Genomic DNA, 22,349 nt, shown 5'->3' with positions numbered 1-22,349 from the left:
CAATGGACCTCTAAAGCAAGGAGAGCACCCGTTGAGCCGATGTGCGATAAAGGAGTTACACGTGTGGAAATGAGTTAGCTTGTTTTCTTTTGTTATACTGTATTGTTTACACCAGGGACGTCACATGTTGCTGTACTACGAATTAGCTTTTAAGTTATAAAGTCAACTGATTGTACCTTTATTCAAAGGCTGACCAAAATTAAGCAGCGTTCCTGGTCATTCTTTGGTTTGATCATTTGCTAAGTTCATGAGAGACTGAGTGAGTTTTTTTACTATTAAAGGTGTCTACGTAAGTAAGTATTCCTTCAATGAGATTAAAAGAAAAAGAGAAACTTCTAAAGCTGTAGAATCCATGAATCCGAACTTGAAACGAATGAAGATGTGCACCTTTCCTGAAGTAGAATCAGCTCTATTCAAGTAGCTCCAGCAGTATCGAAAGCAAAAACATGATTTTGATTTTTTTCTCTCAATATTTTTGATTAAACTGCGCATATTGTGCTTGAAAACTTTTAAGTTCTGTAATTTTGTCTGTTATATGTATATATTAATTAAAATATTCCGATGGTTTTTGATATTAAAATGTCGAAAATCAAAACTAGCGGGAAGACAAACTTCTGATAAGTCGAAGTTTTCGCCGGTCCTTTTAGATTCGAGTTATCGCGAATTGACTGTATTTAAGGTTTTTGAAAAGTAGAAGGCAGAGTAAAACGGTATACTTTCAATTGTTAAATTGAAGATGTATGTAAATATTTTGGTTTCTTCACCAGATTTTTTGACAAGTGTTTCTGGGTCACCAACTTGGCGACTATATTTGACTCCAAATCCCTTTTTTTTTAAATTTTCATAAAAATAATTGAACCCGGTAAAAGTTTCACCTCTGCCAGTACAGTGTCAAGGTAGGAAAAACAACCTGTCATTGTTATTATATTCCAAGCATAAACAATTCTGTTATTAAAGCACAAAATTGCAAAAATATTACGTTCACGTGTTTTGGAAGCACGAAACAGGCGTATGCCTAGATTTGTGATTTACAACTTACCTTTTTCGAACTGGAATGTATGCTGTTGGATCTCTTACGTCTTCATTGCTGCAATAACCCTGGAATGATAAGATTGAAATTTCAGAGTGCATTCGAGTTTTAGACTAAACGAACTACGTTGCTCAGCGTTACACAGTCTAGCCCCTAACTAGTCTCTTAACTCTAAAACGACTACATGAAATACACCACCAACTCAGTCAATACCAGCCGAGGACTGTAGTTTCGTGCTTCTTAGCACTCATCTGTCCGGCATAGCAGTGACTGAGCTGGAGGTGGAAAACCTCTTAAGGAAGCTCACCTCCAGCTCAGTCACACCTATGCTGGGCTGATGAGTGCTAACAAGCACGAAACTGCAGTCCTCGGTTGGAATTGACTGAGCTGGCCGTGTATTTCATGTATTTTTGCCAAAGCCCTGGCTATTGGGCGGTAACTTAGTGAATCTAAACGACTAGTTTTTCAAAAATACCTTATTCTGAACGTGTTTAAAGTTGATCAAGTTTGCTACAGCATGAATTTAGAACTACAGTCGGACATTCATATATCGAAGTAGCAAATTGCCGCAAAAAATTCGATATATAGAAATTTCGATATATAGAAACGATCTTATTTTATCATAAAAAATCTCTTAAAGCATTAAAATTAAAGCGAATTTTCGTACATGAAACCCAATTTCTAATTTATACGAGCATCGAATCAAACGAAAGTTAATAACTGAAAAATTAACAGAAATTACATTTCTGTGCCTTCATACATCTTTATTCTTCGGCAGTTCAACTTGATTCGCAACATGAGGGGCTTTTCATTTTGACAATATAATCAGGAGAAAAGTAAAAAATCAATCTACTTAACTTGAACGATTTTTACTGAAGCTGAAAAGACTGGGAGTGATAATCAACAGACAAAAAGGATAACTTGAAACTGATTTTACAGTGTTACTGGTTACAACTAAGATTTGAAATAAACTTGAAGGAATTTAAGAACTCCAGAACGGAACAACGACCTATCTACACACCCCTCAAACCCAGATTTCTTATGAGTTTCTTGGCAACCTTTAGTAAACATAATTTTCTCCCCTAACCTTCATTTTTCATGAGACAAACAGTCAAAAGTAGGAAAAAAAATCTACGAATGTCTCGAAAAAAATTTCGAGATATAGAGATTTTTTCGATATATAGAAACAATTTTTCTATGTAATGAACGTTGAAATTTGCTGGGATTTCGATATATAGAAAATTTCGATATGTGGAAGTTCGATATATAGAGGCTCGACTGTATCTATTAAACCCAATAATTTCCCAGGTAAGCCATTCAGTACGACAAAATATTACTTAAACTTGCGAGGTTTGAAAAAAAAAAAAAAAACTTTTGTAGCAGTTCAGGAAACTTTTTTCCTAGATACTTCTGTTTCCACTAGTTTCTTTTGAAAAACGTGAAATACCGGTGAAATATTCAGTGAAGTTTCGGAGTTTTCTTACAGTTTGTGGGGCGTTTCATGGCAGTATTCACATTGTTATATTCAAAGTTTAATACCAGAAGCCGCTACCTATAACTTCATTTTAATTACTTTTCACCGAGGTTTGCCGATATATATCAGTCGATATGTATCATGATATATATCCGATATTTATTTTGAAAATATCATGATATTTTGATATTTTCGATATTTTCTTTTTCAACTACGGTATTTCCAATATAAAAATTATATTAATCATATATAATGCAGTTCATTTATTATTAAAAATAACCAATAAGTTATGTACTATATTTTTATGATGTATTAATACATCATTGATAACAAAGTAATATAATATTCCTTTTCTTAGTTGTATTTTTTTTCATAAAGTTATTAGTAATGTAACAACTTTAATTCATATTAAAAGTGCCTAGTTAAATGTTAAACGTTAATCGGAAAAAAAGACAATGTCTTATGACTGTGCACCGACTAATGCATATTATTCATTTCTAATGAATCATATAACTGTAAAAGTAGCTAACCAAAGAAAAATGAGTAAACAGCTAATGCTAAATTAACTCCATTAAAATTGATAAGAAAATGAAATGAAATATTAGATATAAATACTGAAAGAAACCTTTATTTTAAGTCTACACATTGCAATAATAATAATGTAAGAAAACGAATGATTTGAGGATGCATTTACTATTTTGAAGACTTCAGTTTGTGTTGATTGAAAATATCGGATATTTTCGAAACTTTCGAAAATATCATGATATTTTCGAACCCTGCTTTTTACCTTAGAGTAGGTAGTCTGACCACCGATTAGATGGAAATAAAAACTTCCGGTTTACAGGGGGAAATGGACGCATCTAATAGTTTCCAGGGATACCAGCTTTTGCAGATGTATGCAAGCTTCTAAATTAAACAGAGTCACATTGAAAATGACGGAGCACGAGCATAAAAGTTTTACTTTTACCCTCATTTAGGTAGACTCGTCTTAACTGGACGTTTGCCAATTCCATTGCAGCTATGTGCTGACTGTACATGAGGGTGGTTCGAAAAAATCGACTTCTTTAATCGACTTCTTTATTTCAGAATCGCGTTACCTCTCAAAAGTTGTAGTTTGGTATCCTCAATTAGGAAAAAATAATAAAAAAATGACATCTTGAGTTCACGCATAAGGCTGAAAGTTAGAAAAAATATGCTAAAAATTGAATTTTTCAAAAAATAATAAAATTAGTTTTTTTTTATAATGCAACAGCTATAAATTGTCAGTATATAGCGTAGTTTAAACCTTAAAAAAAACATTTTGTATAGCTTTTACATAAAATCTTTCGTTTACACATACGCTTTAAATTGGGTTAAAATCTACTGCGCAATCTATGGCGTATGCGCGAACTAAAGATCTTATGTAAAAGCTATAAAATACTATTTAGGTTCAAACTACGCCATACACCGATAATTTATAGCTATTGCGTAATGAAAAAATACAAAAAAAAAAAAAAAAAAAATACATATTATTTTTTAAAAATTTCAATTTTTAACATATTTTTTCGAATTTTCAGCCTTATGCGCGAATTGAAGATATCAACTTATACTTTTTTTTAATTATTTTTCCCCATTTGAGGATATCAAACTACAACTTTTAAGACGTAACGCGATTCCGAAAAAAAAAAAAAAAATCGATTTTTTCGAACCACCCTACTGTATATTTATCTCAAGGGTGCAAACACACACATAAAATAAATAGCGATGGCGTACCTGTGCGTAAGCGAGAAAGAACATCTTGAACTCTCTCAAGTCTAATCCAGGTAAGATGTCATCAGGGCTACTGGACACCATGGATTTCGCACTCTGGAAGAAAAATTCATATACACAGTCAATCCTCGTTTATCGCGGTTAATTCGTTCCAGGCTTTACCGCGATAACTGAATTTCCGCGAAGTAGGATTCTGTATTTATAAACCGAATATTTTCCCAACTAGAACGCATAAACTTACTTAGGACAATTTAAATAGGTTTTTAACATAGTTTCAGCCCTCTAGACATGAAACAGCACCCTTGGCCACCATTACATTTACATTACTTTATATATTACACAAAATATGAGAAAATGAGATATATTAGAAGTAATAGATATCACATAGTTATTATCTTTACTAATAATAAAGCTGAAAGTCTGTCTGTCCGGAGGATGTCTGGATGTCTGTGACGCGCATAGCGCCTAGACCGTTCGGCCGATTTTCATGAAATTTGGCACAAAGTTAGTTTGTAGCATGGGGGTATGCACCTCGAAGCGATTTTTCGAAAATTGGATGTGGTTCTTTTTCTATTCCAATTTTAAGAAAAAAACTATGATAAAATACGAAATTATCATAACGTGGAACTGTAACGTGGGTACAAGCCAATTGGCGAGAAAATTCACCATACATTATTTGTAAATATACAGGCGAACCAAAAGACCTTTTAATTTTTCTATTACGGGCGAAGCCGTGCGGGTTCCACTAGTTGGGAAATAAAACTACATACACACATGCATTTCTTACACACAACTATTAATCTATGAAAATAGCTCAACTTGTTCGATGAAGAATTAATTGCCAGTTAGTGACCGTATGTGCCCCCGTTCTTCTACATTTATCCTCTTTAAAGGTATTGCGCATACAACTTAAAAAGCTAGTACACTGTTGAACACCATTTACATATTTATTTATCCTCTAGTGATTTATACTTTCCAGTTATAGTGTTTAACGGTTAAAATGAAATAGTGATTCGCTACACTTTCTTCGGCGATTTTATACCTCCACTCCCTCAACGAGTACAACTACAGCCCCTCAGAAGAGCTTATCTTACTTGAAAGACATACTTTGTTATTCTTTTGTAGGAAAAAGTTCATACGAGTGCATAAAAAAGGCTAATTACTATATTTAAAAAAAAAAAAAAAACCGCGATGTAGTGAAGCCGCGAAAGTCGAAGCGCGAAGTAGCGAGGGACGACTGTACATAGAAATTTAAGATCTCCGATTTTCAAAACTGATTTCCCAAAGCCACTTTTTTTCTCTTCACAATCCTCGTACATTCTTTAGAATTTCAAATTAAATCGGATCCCACTTTGAGGCAAATAGAGTACCGGCACCAGTAACAGACGTGCTTAAGACATCGCTCTCAGGTTAACTCAATTTTCTGAGCCTTTTAATGGATTTAGACTTTTAAAACTATTTTTCTCTCATGCAATTTGGCTGCTTCTGGATTCTCTGAATGAGTTGATTCTGTTTTTATTCGCTCAATTTCGAAAAAAATCCAACCCCCAGTAACAGACACCAACAATTCTGATGATACCCAGTAACAGATAGGATGAGGAAAGGATGACTAATGGACCGAATTCCCCTTCTCTCTTCAAAATGTACAAAAGTTCTTTATTTTTAGGTTTAAAACCTTGTCAAATTCCCTTACCACCCCCTTGTTACATGTCACACCAGTGGCGGCTCGTGCCTTGAAAAAGTAAGGGGGCCCAGAAAAGCGAGCCCCCCACCCAAAAAAAAAACAGCCCCCCCCCCCCCGTTTTGAATTCTTCTTTACTAATAATAAAGCTGAAAGTCTCTCTGTCCGGAGGATGTCTGTAGGATGTCTCTGACGCGCATAGCGCCTAGACCGTTCGGCCGATTTTCATGAAATTTGGCACAAAGTTAGTATGTAGCATGGGGGTGTGCACCTCGAAGCGATTTTTCGAAAATTCGATGTGGTTCTTTTTCTATTCCAATTTTGAGGAAAAAAAATATAAGATGAACGAGTAAATTACGAAATTATCGTAACGTGGAACCGTAACATGGGCACAAGCCAATTGGCGAGATACGAAATTATCATGACGTGGAACCGTAAGATGGGTACAAGCCAACTGGCGAGAAAATTCACCATACATTATTTGTAAATATACAGGCGAACCAAAAGACCTTTTGATTTTTCTATTACGGGCAAAACCGTGCGGGTATCACTAGTTTAAAATATTTTTGTTTAATTTAAACTTTTTAAAAATAGTTATTTGTGTTCATTAAATAAAATTAAATTCATTTTAAACACAGGACAAGCTACAAGATGCCCAAACTACCAAGTAAAACACGAAAGGTATATTAATATCATGTTTACGTCCATGATTGCTGGCAGGGTGGTGCACTTTCACCCCCTGACATTCAAAAAAAAAATTTAATTAATTAGATAGGGAAAAGCAACAAAATACATCACGAAAAATATTAATATCATGTTTATGTCCATGATTGCTGGCAGGGTGGTGCACTTTCACCCCCTGAAATTCAAAAATAAAATTTATTTAATTAGATAGGGAAAAGCAACAAAATACATCACGAAAAATATTAATATCATGTTTATGTCCATGATTGCTGGCAGGGTGGTGCACTTTCACCCCCTGAAATTCAAAAATAAAATTTAATTAATTAGATAGGGAAAAGCTACAAAATACATCACGAAAATTATTAATCACACGTTTATGTCCAGTATGCTTCCCGTCGCTGCAATACGCCTCCTTTGAAATACCGGCAAGGGGTTGCAAGGGAGGCACTTTCACCCCCTGGCTTTTCAAAATAAATAAATAAATTTTAAAAAGTGATATCAATCTAATATTTTTAATAGTAATATTATTTTTAATCTTTTAATAACTAATTATTTTGAATGAGTAAAATTAATTTTATTTGAAACAAGGCTAAATCACAAAAGTGCAAAAATATTGTGATCAGAGAAATATGTAAAAATTATAAATTAATTAATTTTAACAAAGATGAAAATACATCTCAGTATTCGCTTTAAAATAAATAAAATAAAAATAGATTCAAGCTATGTAAAATAAACAACATACAGGTAGGGTAACTGTCTCTGCGAATCCTGCTGTGAATATTGAGGTTCAATGCATTGGTGTTGACGGGGGGGGGGGGGCACAGATAATCCGCGGCAGCGTATAATCTGCACCTCATTAGTTTTACACTTTTCTAACAGATAATACGCGGATTATACGCATGAAAATACGGAACAATCCCTTTTTTTTTTTTTATTACAAGCATGTAGTACATACACACACACAAAAAAAAAAAGGAAAATAAATAAAAAGTTATAAATTATTGTCTGAAAAAAGTGAGGGGGCCCGGCCCCCTCTGGCTCCACCCACGAGCCGTCACTGTGTCACACTATAATAAATACACAGGTTGTTAGAGAAAATATTTTTATTTCAACCAAAATGTGTGATGTCACAACTAAAGCGGATACTCCCCCAGCATTTAACTTGCTGTTCCAAATAAGACTCATGCTTTAGAAATATTTTCGCTAAACTCAATTACGTTCATAACTTTTTCTATTTAAATTTTACAAACTTTTTAACCATTACTGTCGCAATTTAGATACTTTCAATATGTATGAATTTTTGTCAAGGTGTTTTAACTTTTTAAAGGTACAATTTGTTTTAATTGCTCTGGTAATGTTTTTGCTTTTGTGTAAATTACAACTCTCTACTTGGATTTTTTCTGTAGTGTGCAATAATTTTAAGTAAATAAAACATAAACGCCTAGCCTTTGGTGTAAAAAAAAGTGACTAGGGAAAAGGCTAAAAGTCTCTCCCTTGTCACTAGCTGTCATCAAGGTTGCCCATATGGGTCGGCAAGGGGGGGCTCAAGCCCCCCCCCCTTTGAAATTAGAGCTTCTTTACTTTTAGTACTTTTTCTTTGCAAAAATGTAAAATCATTTCTTCTCCAGCAATTAATCAATAAGTTATTAAAAATGTCAAATTTTAATAACTCTAATCTGAACTAAAATCGGTTTCTATGGGGAAAATATCCTGCTAAACCGTGGGGAAAATATCTGAGCCCACCCCCTTAAAATTTCGCATATGGGCACCCTTGGCTGTCATAATTTTACGCTTCCCCCCTCCCGACTTTTATCGTGAATTTCCACATTGTATATCTTTTTGCTCGACATCTTTTTATTTCCCCATAAAATTATTCAAATTCATAAATTCCACTAAATTTACAAATTTTTCAATATTTAACAAACGTATTCTGACAAGTAAAGTCAAAATTCTGCAATTGTTAGTATAATTGAGTATTGTAAGAGAACATGAGTACTTGTAAAGGTTTTGGCATTTCATTTACACGATAAAGTGTCCAAAAACATAAAGCTTAATTTCAAATACAGCTTAAAATATTAATTTATACTTAAAATATTATTATTTAAAACTTTGAAGTAGAAAGTTCTAATTTCTGTCAAGAATCCTCATATATATAATAGCCAATGATCGAGTAACGCTCTTGACGTCATCAACAATGAAACTCGCGCCATGGCATTGGCATGATACTTTGATAATATGTTTTGGTAATTTTCAAAATGCAGGGAAAGGCTTTATTGTGACAAGGCTGAACTCGATCCCGTCACTTAACATTTACTGGTAAGACTGAGTCATTTCGAGGGAATGAAGAAACGAAAAAGTGGCTAACAATGGACGCTATCTACTGGAGTTGATAGTTAATCTACTGGAGTTAGGGTATAGTGCCTAGAAAGAATAGTGTGCCGATCGGCGCTTTTTCCCCTTCGATTCTTGAAGACAAAATGTATGAAAACCGCTAGAGGGCAGTGCGGTCGAGGTGTACGTTCAATTTCGCGGTGTTTACATTAGTAGACGCGGGATTTTGTTACAATTTAGTTCCGCGTTTCTCTTTTTTACCTTTATTTCGTGAATATTTCATGAAACAGCGTTTAAGGCTTTTAATGGAGGCATCAAAGTTTAATATTAGAAGAAGTAAAGCTTCATCTTGTTTCGTACCAGGGTGCAAAAGTGGATACAAAAGATGCAAAGAAAAAGTTTCGCTTTTTAAAGCTCCAGCAGATGAAGAAAAACTAAAGAAGTGGAACTCGTTAATTCGCAGGTTAGATAAAGTTTTTGATAAATATTGCTCAATTTGTGCTCTGCATTTCGAAAAACATTTTATTGAAACGCATAATGAGCATATTATAAATGGTGAGGAAGTTTTGATTCCCCGGGGAAAACTTTTTTTAAAAGACGAGGCAATTACGACAATTTTCCCAAATCTGCCAACATACTTTACTAAAAAAATACCAAAGCAAAGGTCCATCAGGAATTATGCAGTTAAGAAAAATGTTCCCTGTTTGAAAAAAATAAAACTTGATCTTTCCGCAGATGAAACTGAAATAACCACGTATAAATCTATTATAGATGAAATTGTTTCAATTAATTTGCCTAACGAATATTGGGTTTGTGTGAAATTTAAAAAATCTCCAAATATTGTAGTTTTTGTATATAATGAAAATTATGTGGAAAATAATATTGACGATAAAAAGATCATCATTGAAGTAGAAGAAAATTTACAAATCAATGCTACTATTTTGGTCAAAGGTGTAAAAGTAGATTATCCTGTTCTTCGACTCAGACTGAGAAGCCCTGATAATTTTAATTAGCTTCAAGAATTTAGAAGCAGTTTTATTTTGTAACTAGCGGTACCCGCACGACTTTGTCCGAAGGAGAAAATTAAAAGGTCATTTGATTAGCCTGTATATTTGCAAATAATGGATGATGAATTTCTCGCCAATTGGCTATGTTCATTCGCTCTTCCCATGTTACGATTCCACGTCAGGATAATTTCGTAATTTACTCGTCCATCTTATGATAATTCTGCTTCGGAAACTGTTTTTAAAATTTAAAAATAAAAAAAGAACAAAATCGAATTTTCGAAAATTCGCTTGGAGGTGCACACCCCCATGCTACAAACTAACTTTGTACTAAATTTCATGAAAATCGGCCGAACGGTATAGGCGCTGTGCGCGTCACAGGGATCCAGACATAATTCCGGACATCACTGGAACATCACTGGAATCGTTATTAAATTCGCATTATTAAATTAAACCTTTTGCGTAAAGAAATAGTTACTGAAAAGAATCTAAACTGAATGTTTTTTCGACTTTTTTTTTTTTTTTGATGTAATATTAATTACAAATAAAACATGCCGTGCGCAATGCGACTCCTTTATTATATTTTACACTATAAATTCTTTGTAAAACAAATAAAAAAACATCTTATCCTAACACGTTTCTTTTACCTTCCAGACGCAAATGGAACATAATCTCTGCCAAATCACTTGACCGCGCAATGTCTAATGTGAAATATCGATTTGGAAAATATTATGTAAGAATGAGTTTGACCCTCCCCCCAAGTAAGGGTACGTAGAGACTTTTCCAACCCCCCTCCCCTTGGGACCCTTACGTATTTAATGAATGGACCCTTATAGTCTACTATTTTCATTGAAGTATGGTAGTTTTATAATAAGGTGATAAGGTAATTTTATATGCTTCAAAAAATAAACGAACACCCATGTAACAATTAGCACTTATTACAGAATTTGTCTTTTGCGCAGAAATAAGTTTAATCCGAAAAACGGGGTTTTTAAACTGCGAAATCAGCATGCAATCGCTGATTTAAAACGAGTCTGATTGAGGAGCATAACGTACTACTCGAGTGCAGCGCCACCTGGATTTTCCTCAGATCTGACCTCACTTTTTCCCCGCCGATCGGCACACTACTCTTTCTAGGCACTATAGTTAGGGTTACAATTTCAACTGTCAAAATATCACCAAACAGGCAATGGCTTCGTTCAAATGTAGAACCAATTTTCACCCGTCATACCTTGACGGGCGATTTTCTAGTGCAAAAATATTACGCGTTTCACATCATAGGTGCTGTAAATGAAAGAGAGAAATGTTAAGGGTAATAAGATATTTTTTTCGAGAAGTAACTTTTTCCATTTTAGAGGTAATATACAATGAGCTTATCGATACCAATGTCTAAATTAGCTCATATCCGAAAAATGATTCCTGTTTTAACAACAGTATCATTAACGCTACACGCAAGTAGAAAAAAGCAGATTTCACGTTTTCAAGGGCATTTTTAAAAATCTTCTCGGTCGGGAGTAAAACCTTAACACAAGACGATCTGATGTGTGCATCACATGACATCCTTTTACACCAATTTAATGTTATTTCCCCCTTATTGGAAATTTTAATGTGATTCAATAGTTTACTCTCTAAATATCACCTACAGTGGCCAAATTGAAACCAGGTTTAAAAAACAAAATCGCCAAGTTGGTGACAAAACTTGGCGACCAAAAGACTGACGATACATCGCCAAATGTCCGCCAAATTATAACACCACTTGAGTTTGCATCGATATTAAGAATGATTTCCACCCAAAAAGGTGCAAAAGTCCCCTTTAGAAACACCTGAATGAAACGAAAAGGGGAGGTGCACCACTAAGATCTCACTTGGGGTCTACGTACCGAATTTCAACTTTCTAGGACTTACCGTTCTTGAGTTATGCGACATACATAAGCACATACATACGTACATACAGACGTCACGAGAAAACTCGTTGTAATTAACTCGGCAATAGTCAAAATGGATATTTCGGGCGTCTATACGTTCTTGGGTATATACACGTGTGGTCGGGTCGAAAAAAAACTCAACATTCATTCGAGGGTGAGCAAAATGGAAATTAAGGTCTATTTTTGAATGAAAATTTTTTCGCGAATACAATACAGTCGACGCTCATTATAACGACCACACATTATAAAGACCGTCCCATTATAACGACCAGTGGTAAAAGTCCCAACTTTGGTCCTATGAACTCTACGTTAATTTGCCTTCGTTATAACGACCGTTCTGTATCGTCTAATCCAATACAACGACCGAATTCAGCGGACGCTATTTCTGGTGTTCTTTCCAATAAAACAAATTTGTAGCTTGAAATGACCTTAATTATTGTTTACGGAGGTCTGCCTGAAGTTTTCAATGTCAAATCCAACTTTGAGAGGGGGGGGGGGGAATTATCATTCACCACAGCTAGCACAGAAAAAATAATGGGAGGAAAAATCGAAAATTTTCCACATTCCTAAGAAAAGGGTACATCTGAAACGGAAAATAATGTTTTGCAAAAATCACGTCTGCTAAAAAGGCAAACATCTGTTTCTGGTTTTTTCTTCAGAAAATGTAGTGGTAGCAGTAGTAGTAGCAGATTCGTAAGTGTCTAACATTTTCCTCCCTATATTTTCTACTTTAAAATTTGTTTAATATTCTATCATAGTATTTTGCACAGAATTTTTCTAAAAATTCCTATGATAAAAGTAATTTGGGCATTAAACTGGAATGTTTGGAAAAGTACCATCTTTTTTAATGGAACAACGGGGCATGCATGATGACTGTGTACATTTTTTTAAATTATACCTCTTATAACGACCACTCGTTATAAAGACCTTTTTCTCTGGGACGGAGATGGTCGTTATATGGAGCGTCGACTGTACTTCCTTTTTTGTAAAAGGAAGTAGTAATGAGTCTAAATAAAGTTAAAGTTCACAAACATATACTTAATACCAACAATTTTCTTGAATGAGACAAGATAACCTGACTTGAAAAAAAGATAAATTTGAAACAAACCATAGGGTGACGGCACCAGTGACAGACAAGGGTCCAGTAACAGACATTCGTAAGTTTGGAATCTTCTTTACTAATAATAAAGCTGAAAGTCTCTCTGTCCGGAGGATGTCTAGATGTCTGGATATCTGTAGGATGTCAGTGACGCGCATAGCGCCTAGACCGTTCGGCCGATTTTCATGAAATTTGGCACGAAGTTAGTATGTAGCATGGGGGTGTGCACCTCGAAGCGATTTTTTGAAAATTCGATGTGGTTCTTTTTCTATTCCAAATTTAAGAACAAAACTATCATAAGATGGTTAAATTATGAAATTACCATAACGTGTAACCGTAACATGAGCACAAGCCAATTGGCGAGATACGAAATTATCATAACGTGTAACCGTAACATGAGTACAAGCCAATTAACGAGAAAATTCACAATGCATTATTTGTAAATACAGGCGAACCAAAAGACCTTTTAATTTTTCTGTTCCGGGCGAAGCCGTGCGGGTACCACTAGTTTAATAATAAAAATCTTAATCGGGTAAAACTAATGTTTCTGCGACCCATGAATGCGGTGCAACCATCTAGTGTTAGCAGAGTGAATTTTATGAGCCAGTTGGTATTTACAAGGCAGTGGTGAAGGGTTATGAATAGCCCCCACGAGGTCTGTCGGTGTTTCATGTTTATTTGAATTTAATAACGTTTTAGATCTAAAAACAAAGAACGTTTGCACATTTTGAAGAGAGAAAAGGAGTATCCATTACTCATAGTGATGTTCGGGATATTCGTATCCGCGGATATCCGAGGGAAAATAAAGATCTGCATCCGTTACTTTTTTGACGGATCTTAAACGGATCATTTCTATTCTAAAAATTTTTAAATATTTGAATAAAAGACTCTTAAATTCCGTTTAAATTAGGTTTTATTCCCAATTTAAATTATGAGGTATCATATCACAAGGCAATTTGTACCCCCCCCCCCCCCCCGTTGCAAAAAGGAAGGGGAAACAAGTTTTAAAAGTTTGTATCAGTGTGTCTTTTTGTGACAACGTAGCTCCTAAACAGATGAACCGATTTTGATAGTTCATTTTTCGTTCAAAAGGTGACTTAATCGAAAGTGTTCTTGTTCTTAACTTGGCCTCGTTTTTGTAGAACTTTAATTACCGGAGATATTAATTAAAAACCGATTTAACGTTTTTCACACTTATGGTAGTAAAAATTTGCCCGTACGTTAAAAATGTTGGCCCTAATTGAAAGAACGAAGTTTTTTACATTATTATTTATTTGAAACTTTCAACTTATATACAGAAAGAGCTATAATCTTGTTAAGTAAATTTTAAATGCAGCTCTAAGCCTTTATACGCGTGATTGGTAGGGATTTCATAGTCGGAAGAAAAGGAGAAAAAGCTCAATGAGTTAAAATTTTTACCTGCTGTCAGTTCATATTTGTTAACAAATGTGTGTTCTGATCCACGAAATTCATCTTAATATGAGGTCGGCTCTCTGGGACATGTTTTATTTTTTAAATTTTTAATTTAATATTAGTTTTTGTTATTGATCTGGGGCTTCTGTTATTCTTCATTTTTATTTTTCTCGGCATCCTTTAAAAAAAGTGAGACTAAATTCTCTATTTACTGTTTGTAAAGGTGTTCCCGGCTCTGTATTTTGTCGGTCGGAGAAGTTCGGTGGAATGGGTCAGCGCTGCATTTATGCTGAAATAAAATGGGCAAAATTATTTCTATCCTGTCCAGTAGCAGCTTTACACTCTTGCTCCTGTATCCTACATCTACCGAGTAAGCTAGAAATAATTTTTCACATTCCATCTAAGCATTAATGCAGAGCTTGACCCATTCCTTCCAACTCTCCCTCAATTTTAACGGATATTTCTTTAAAGAGTAAATCATAGTCTTGATTATATTTTTGCCGCAGTTGATATTTTTTGAAGAAACTGCCATTTTTCTGACGGGAATACCTTCCGTAAAAAATTTTACACTTGGATAGTTAAATTGGGTATAAAAAAATGAGATCCGTATCCGTATCCGCGGATCTTCACACTAATGATCCGTATCCACGGATCTACTTTTTTAACGATCCGGCATATCACTAATTACTCATCCTTTCCTCATCCTATCTGTTAGTGGGTATCATTAGAATTGTCGGCCTCTGCTATCGGAGGTTGGACCTTTTTTCGAAATCGAGCAAATAAAAAATAGAATGAACTACTCTAAAGGATCCAGAAGCATTCATACGATGCATAAGATGTAGTAGCATGAGAGAAAATAGTTTTCAAAAACTAAATACATTAAAAGGCTCAGAAAATTGAGTTAACCCGGGAGCAATGTCCCTTAAGCATGTCTGTTACTGGTGCCGTCCCCCTACAACATAAATTAGATTACTTTTTTTTTAAATGCAATGTTAAGTAAGTGGAGTAATATTATACATCTACATCTCTCAGTTTTGTGCCGCTAAACAGTATTTAACATAATTCAATAAAAAATAACCAAATTTGAGGATGGAAATTAAATGAGTATAATTTACTTCGTGAATAACATCTTTTAATCAAACTTATACTGTTTTTCAAGTCATCTTTAGTTGAAATGTACATAAAATTTATTAGGATTGTTACCTACTTAAATTTTCTTTTCTCCTCATTTCCTTTACTTCTTTGAAAATTGTTTTGAAATTTTGATCTCACTTGCGTAGCACAACGTAAAAGCTTACATTTTCTTGCGTTTGCATATATCACAGTTTTCTATGTCGATTCATTTACGCAAACCAAAAAAAAAATTTTTTTTTTCAGTTCTGGATTTTTTAATTTACTTCTTTTGTTTTAGAAAAAAGTTAAAAAAAAATTCAATTAGTCTAAAGATCATTCAATCTAAGGAAAATAGCAGCAATTTTCTTTTTTCTCGCTCTAAACTTACAGTGAGTTTTTGAACGTTGTAAATATATTTATCGTGTTAAACTATGTTTTTAAGCTTCCCACCGCACCTGCTTTTCTTTTCGAAAATATTGGAAGTTACGTCTCAATAAAACTATATGAACATTTCGTCTCAATATAAATTTATTTATACTTTGAACTCGAAACTAGAATATTTTCCTTTAAAACTAGGTTCTTTTTTTTTAAATTAAATTTTACAGAACTAGTACTTACTTCGTATGCTATTTCCAGAGACATTCTATCCAAGAAGATGACTCGCGTAGCATCGTGCCGATTTTTCTATAAAAAGGCAAAAAATTATACTGAAATGCACAGTTAACAAAAAGGAAAATTGATATTGCTTTTTTCTTAACAAATAAAATAATTTTTTTCATCATTTTATGATTTTCTGAGTGATTAAAGTAAAAAAACTAAGTTGAAATGAAAAAAAAAATGGGTGCAAACCCCTTTTGATTCAAGTAACTTTGTATAAATTTTCAACGCTGTATTTTGGTGCTACGGAGTCTCCTGGACTCAAGTTCGCCACAGACAGAATTTCAATTTCTTTGACGTTATTTTTTTTTAATATAGAGAGAAAACCAGAAAAACATTTAAATTACTCGTAGATATTTGAAGCTGAAACAATTTTAGTAGGGGAGACCGGGGATGGTTGGCTGTAGGGGCAGGTAGAATAAGCAACAATAACTCGTAACCATCGTGTGATTTTCATCAACTAATCACGAGCGTCAATGTCTCCCCGCGACCCGCGAAGTGAGCCGCGGCAGTCGCGAGGCGTTCGTAAGTGAGATCACATGTTGTGTTTTTGATCTCGGTAGGTAATTTTTTTCGTTCGTACTTTTTTCGTTTTTGTGCCTATAAATCTGTTAGAAACAATGTTGTTCTTGTTCCAAATTAAAATATAATAATTCTATTATATATATAACACAGTTCTGCTTCTATGTTAGTGCCAGAGTTTGCATATGATGAGCAGGTAAAATTCAAAATGATGTCAGGGGCTGGTTGACAAATTTTGTTCGGGGTAGGTAGACTAATGATGATGGTAGGTAGACTAATTGATAAGCGATTTATCACAATAATTCAAGTTACAATTAAGGTTGGAACAGAAAGTTATACAAAGAATTAATCTTACTTATTGTTATGTTTTTTTTTTCAATCTTTAAAATAAGAGAACTGAAAATTGTTACATTTATCAGAGTTCTTTGTGAACGGAGAATGGATCTCAAATTTAAGTTTGTTTATATTAAATAAAAAGTTTCAATCATTTAGTGTTTTAAAATTAATATAAATTTAACATAAATTTTGGTGTTTTATTTTATACTAATCCTCTTTATTTACACTAATTACTGCCTAGGTCAACCTACCCCATGCGTATGGTCAACTTACCCCGGACATGGGGTAGGTTGGCCAAGAGTCAGGGTTTTATAAAATCGGCTAAATAAGTATTATAGCGATGAATATATAGGTCATATTATAGTGTTTTAGGTACCTGAATAGTTCTACTTTCTGTGGCAATTGTTTTTGTCATATTAAGTTAAATATCAGAGATATACGAGCTTAAGTCAAAAGAGTTAGTCAACCATCCCCGGTCTCCCCTACCTTGTAAAGTTCTTTTAACTTTCTCTTAAAAGTACTATTTAACTTCCAAAAATAACGGTGTACACCTACCTCGGAATCAATATCAAAATTCTCTGCAAAAAAGTTGAGTAGGCATCGACTGGCATTTCTAGTACTCAACAAGGCGTCCCAGGTGGTCTTTTGATCAGCAGGCAGCTCTCCTACTTCTGAAATGCAGAATGTTCAACATGAGTTAGTATTCCGAAATTCGTGAAACAAATATGTTGACTAAAGACTTAAGGTTAGTAAACTCTCTTGCTAACCCTTTGTAAATAAGGAGGGGTTCATGAGAAAGCAACCCCTCCTTACTTTTAGGAAAGGTTGATATTGAAAGAGTTTTGAATATGGGCCATCTTTTGCTTTTGTCAATTCTTCTCAAGATTGATTAATACAAAATGATAAAACAGGTTCATTAACAATCAAACAAAAAAACACACACACAAAAAAAAAAAAAAAAAAAAAAACTAATAGAAAATTTGTTCTTAACAACAAAACATTGACTGTAAATTGGAATTTAAGAGAAATATTAATATGAAACTCAAAATGTAAGTCCACGTAATTTATAAAGCGTAGTACTAGTATTCAAATGCAAAAATGCATAGTCATTTATGAGCCTTCACTACAGATTTAAACATGAAACGGAAGAGTCGGCGAAGGGAGTTCAGTCAACTCAAAATCATATCATTTGATATATTTAAGGGGGCAAGGGGAGGAAAATTTAAGTGTCGGCGAAACTGGGTGGAATCCATTTCGTCGAGCCCATTGTTTTCGTGAATAATTAAGCCTCACGAAATATTATTTTTTCAACTTTCAGTTCTCTTCAGTTGAAATTCTCGAAATTTTCAGTTCGCAAAATCAGATACCTTCATTTTCGTGTTTTGACTGAAAATATTAACCTTAATAGATAATTTCAAAGTGCAGGATCAACAAATATTATTGACCGAGTTCAAAAATCTGATAATGCAAGCTCAACAAATCACGTCGATTGAAATTTAAAACTCAATAAACGAGGGCAACAAAATATGTTGACTAGATCGTCTTCATATTCGCAATCGTCAAAGAACATAGAAAACGAATACAATTTTCTTTGTTAACCTACGTACTGAATGAAGTTTAGAAATAAATTTATACATTTAGCACCTCCAATGCGTTTTCTATTTAATGTTGTGGTTACAGACATTGGTTTTTCTTTTTAAAATACTAACAAAAATGCCGCTAATAAATTAACTTTATCTACCAGTTTGTTGGCACTCTCAAATTCAATGAGATGGCATCTGCCTCCAGCTTGGTTATTCTTGATGAGTCCAAACCACAGGTGTCCACCTAGGGTGGGTCATGGCGCAAACTGCGCCATTGAAATTTTTAGGGGAGGGGATGATTTGAGGGGTATTTTTCTCAGTTTTAGGGGTGGCTCTCGTTTTGGGGGGATCTTTATGATATTTAGGAGGGTGCGCCCTTTCTCTTAGGGGTGGGCACCCCTGGTATAAATTAGGGCGAAACTGCAGTCTGGGGATGGGATAACCCGGTTGTCGGTGTGTTGCATGTGCCTCTAATGTAATTTTTATGATTTTTGATAGAGTTAAGCTTTTCAATCAAACGCAAAACTCCTGTATCGTTACTGGGTTTACATTTTATCTTGCACGCTTAAAATTTTCAGAAGGACCTATAATGAAGAAAGAATAAGCATTAAAAACTTGTATGCGAAGACATTGTTAGACATGTCTGAGGAAGCAGAGAAAAGGGAACATTCATTAATTACGTAAGGATGATTTTGGTAATTTTGGACCCCCCTCCCCCCATACGTAAGATTTTTAAAACCCCTCCCCAATATTCTTACCTAAGATTCCATTTCGTTTTTCAAAACAATAAAATAACGGATTGTACATCACTCGAACCGATATTAAATTCACTTTTATTTAATTAAACTTTTTTGTGTAAAGAAATATTTACTAAAAAGTTGGAATTTAGACTGAATGTTTTTTCGAGATGTTTTTGTATATAATGCGATACAAATTAAAAATAAAACACGCCATACATAGTGCGCTTTTTTTATTACACTTTAAACTATTCATTCTTTGTAAAACAAATAAAAAACAGCGAGATCCTGATAAGTTTTTACCTTCTAGACGCAAATGAAATATCATCCCAAACCACTTGACTGCGTGATTTCTAATGTAAAATATCGACTCGAAAAATATTACGTAAGACTACTTGGGTGGGGGGGGGGGGGGGGGGGTTGACACCCATTCAACGTAAGGGTAGTAGAGATTTTTCCAATTCCCCTGCCCCTCGGGACCCTTACGTAATTAATTAATAGCCGCAAACCATTTTTTGCCAAAAATTCCTAAAAACGAAACTCATACATTTTCTCTAAAAAAATAAAGGTTACTAACAGGGGCACTCCGGTGGGAGGTAACGGGAGGCCAATGTAACCTCCAAAGTTTTCCTTAGTCGGTAATATTCTTCTAATGGTTTGTCAAATTTGGAGACAATGTACAATATTGCGTTTTTTTAATGATGCCTAATATGTAATATCTTTCCTCATTTGGAGCAGATGTGGGATCAAATGCGAATTTTGTCGTGCGGTAAAATTTGGAGTTTCATTCGGTAAATTGAGAATTTCTCTCTCCAAAAAATTAAAGTCCGAGGATCCCCTGGTTGACAGACGTAAAAATCAAACCAACAAACTGAAGCTTATTTGATTTGGTACTGCATTGGGAAAACTACCTCTTTTCTTAACGAGCATTCAGACACGTTTCGCAGGCTGCCATAAATTAAACGAGCTGATGTGTGCATCACATAACTTCCTTTTACTCCAATTTAATAACATTTCCCTATTACTGGCAATTTTAAATGTGATTCAATAGACTCTCTAAATATTACCAACAGTGGCCAAATTGAAACAGATTTTAAAAAAAAATATCGTCAACTTTGTCGCCAAGTTGGCGACCAGAAGACTGGCGATATATCGCCAAGTGTCCGCCAAATTATACCACTTGAGTTTACATCGAAATTAACAACGATTTCCCCACAAAAAGGGGGCAAAAGGCCCCTTTAGAAACATCCAAATGCAACCAAAAGGGGAGGTGCACAACTAGATCCCACTAGGAGTCTACGTACCAAATTTCAATTTTCTAGGACTTATCGTTCTTGAGTTATGCGACATACATCCGCACACCCGCATATACATACATACATACAGACGTCACGAGAAAATTCGTTTAATTAACTTGGGAATCGTCATTATGGATATTTCGCGTGTCTATACGTTCTTAGGCACTTATTCACGTGTGATCGAGTCGAAAAAAAAACTCAATACTCATTCGGGGGTGAGCAAAATGGAAATTAAGGTCGATTTTTGAATGAAATTTTTTTCGCAAATGCAATACTTCCTTTTTTGTAAAAGGAACTAAAAACACAAACGAATATTTTATTTTTGTGTGTTATGAAAAGTTTGCAAATCAAGTAGCATTAAATATTTTTTCAAAAACAAACTTGAAAACGTGATTTCAAGTTCATAATGTAATGCATTTAAAATATTTTTACTTTTTTTTTCGAAACTACAGAACAGAAACCAATAAAAAGAAGCAGTTATTGAAAGAAAAGTCAGTTATATAATTACGTACCCATAGAAAGCAAAGATTTCGATATTTCTCTCGCTAGGAATGTACCAAAGCCTCCGTAGTTGAGATAACTGTAAGAAAACATCGCTTTTAAAGACGACACATAATCCGAAAAGTTACCCGGGATAATATCTGGACTTCAACTCTCCGGGGTAATTGTTGAAAACTGGAAAAACTTTTATACTAAGAAAATCCTTTAACAAAGTTGGAAAAAAAACATGAAACACATAAGATCCCTCCTTGTAATTTATTACACCTTATCAGAGTTGACTATTCATTTGTTTTAAAATTTGGTTCTGCGTTTCTTTTTTTAAATTGTTCTTTCAACTTCTTTTAACAGTAAAAGTATTATATGATACAGGAAGAAAAATATTATACACTGCTCGACATTGAAAATGCAACACCAAGAAGGAGTGGTCAGAAAGTGATGAAATTTGGAAAAAAGACAGAGACAGCAAGGAATAATAAATGATCTTAATTTCAAAATGATAGGCAGAATACAGAGCGAGAACGGCGTCTGCTCAGTAGGATGTAGGACCACCGCGGACAGCGATACACGAAGAAACACGTCTAGGCATAGAATCAATAAGGGTGCGGATGGTGACCAGAGGGATGGCTCTCCATTTCCTTTTAACCATTTGCCACAGTTCGTCTTCTGAACGAGGCAGGGACAGAGTTTGCAAACGGCGTCCAATCACATCCCACACATGTTCGATTGATGACAGGTCAGGAGAGTATGGTGGCCAGGGAAGCATCTGTGTGCCTTGGAGAGCATGTTGGCAGATGCGAGCACTGTGTGGTCGGGCCTTATCCTGCTGAAAAATTGCATTAGGTAGCCCTTGAAGGTAAGGGATTGCCACCGGCCGCAGCACATTATCCAAGTATCGTTGGGCCGTCATAGTGCCCTGAAAACCAACTAGAAGTGATATGGAATTGTACGCAATTGCGCCCCAAAGCATTATGCCATGTTGTCGTGCGGTGGGACGTTTCGCACTCACTGCCGGATTAGATCTGTCTCCACGTCGACGCCTCACACGTATGCGGCGACTATCACTGGATAAACAGAAGCGGGATTCATATTAGAACACGACATTTCGCCATTCTGTCATCCACGTCGCTCTAGTCCGGCGCCATACTAAACGTTGCTGTCTATGTTGTGGGGTCAATGGCAGTCTTCTTAGCGGACGCCGTGATTGCAGACAAC

General features: G+C 34.8%; 1 protein-coding gene across 1 annotated transcript in view; it reads right to left on the bottom strand.

Annotated features, from left to right (window-relative positions):
• The window catches only part of LOC129226284 (neprilysin-1-like), a 49,859-nt gene that overhangs the window by 3,793 nt on the left and 23,717 nt on the right, over positions 1-22,349 (bottom strand). Inside the window, exons 12-16 of the mRNA XM_054860885.1 lie at positions 21,149-21,216; positions 17,574-17,689; positions 16,122-16,187; positions 4,257-4,349; positions 1,040-1,098 (exon numbers count right to left, since the gene is read on the bottom strand). Of these exons, the coding sequence (XP_054716860.1) occupies positions 1,040-1,098; positions 4,257-4,349; positions 16,122-16,187; positions 17,574-17,689; positions 21,149-21,216 (402 nt within the window). The remainder of the gene's footprint in view (positions 1-1,039; positions 1,099-4,256; positions 4,350-16,121; positions 16,188-17,573; positions 17,690-21,148; positions 21,217-22,349) is intronic.

This window comes from Uloborus diversus, chromosome 7, assembly GCF_026930045.1.
Source record: "Uloborus diversus isolate 005 chromosome 7, Udiv.v.3.1, whole genome shotgun sequence".
NCBI classification, from domain to species: Eukaryota; Metazoa; Arthropoda; class Arachnida; order Araneae; family Uloboridae; genus Uloborus; species Uloborus diversus.
Note: the sequence above shows the minus strand (reverse complement) of the source record. Positions and strands in the feature narration are given on the sequence as shown.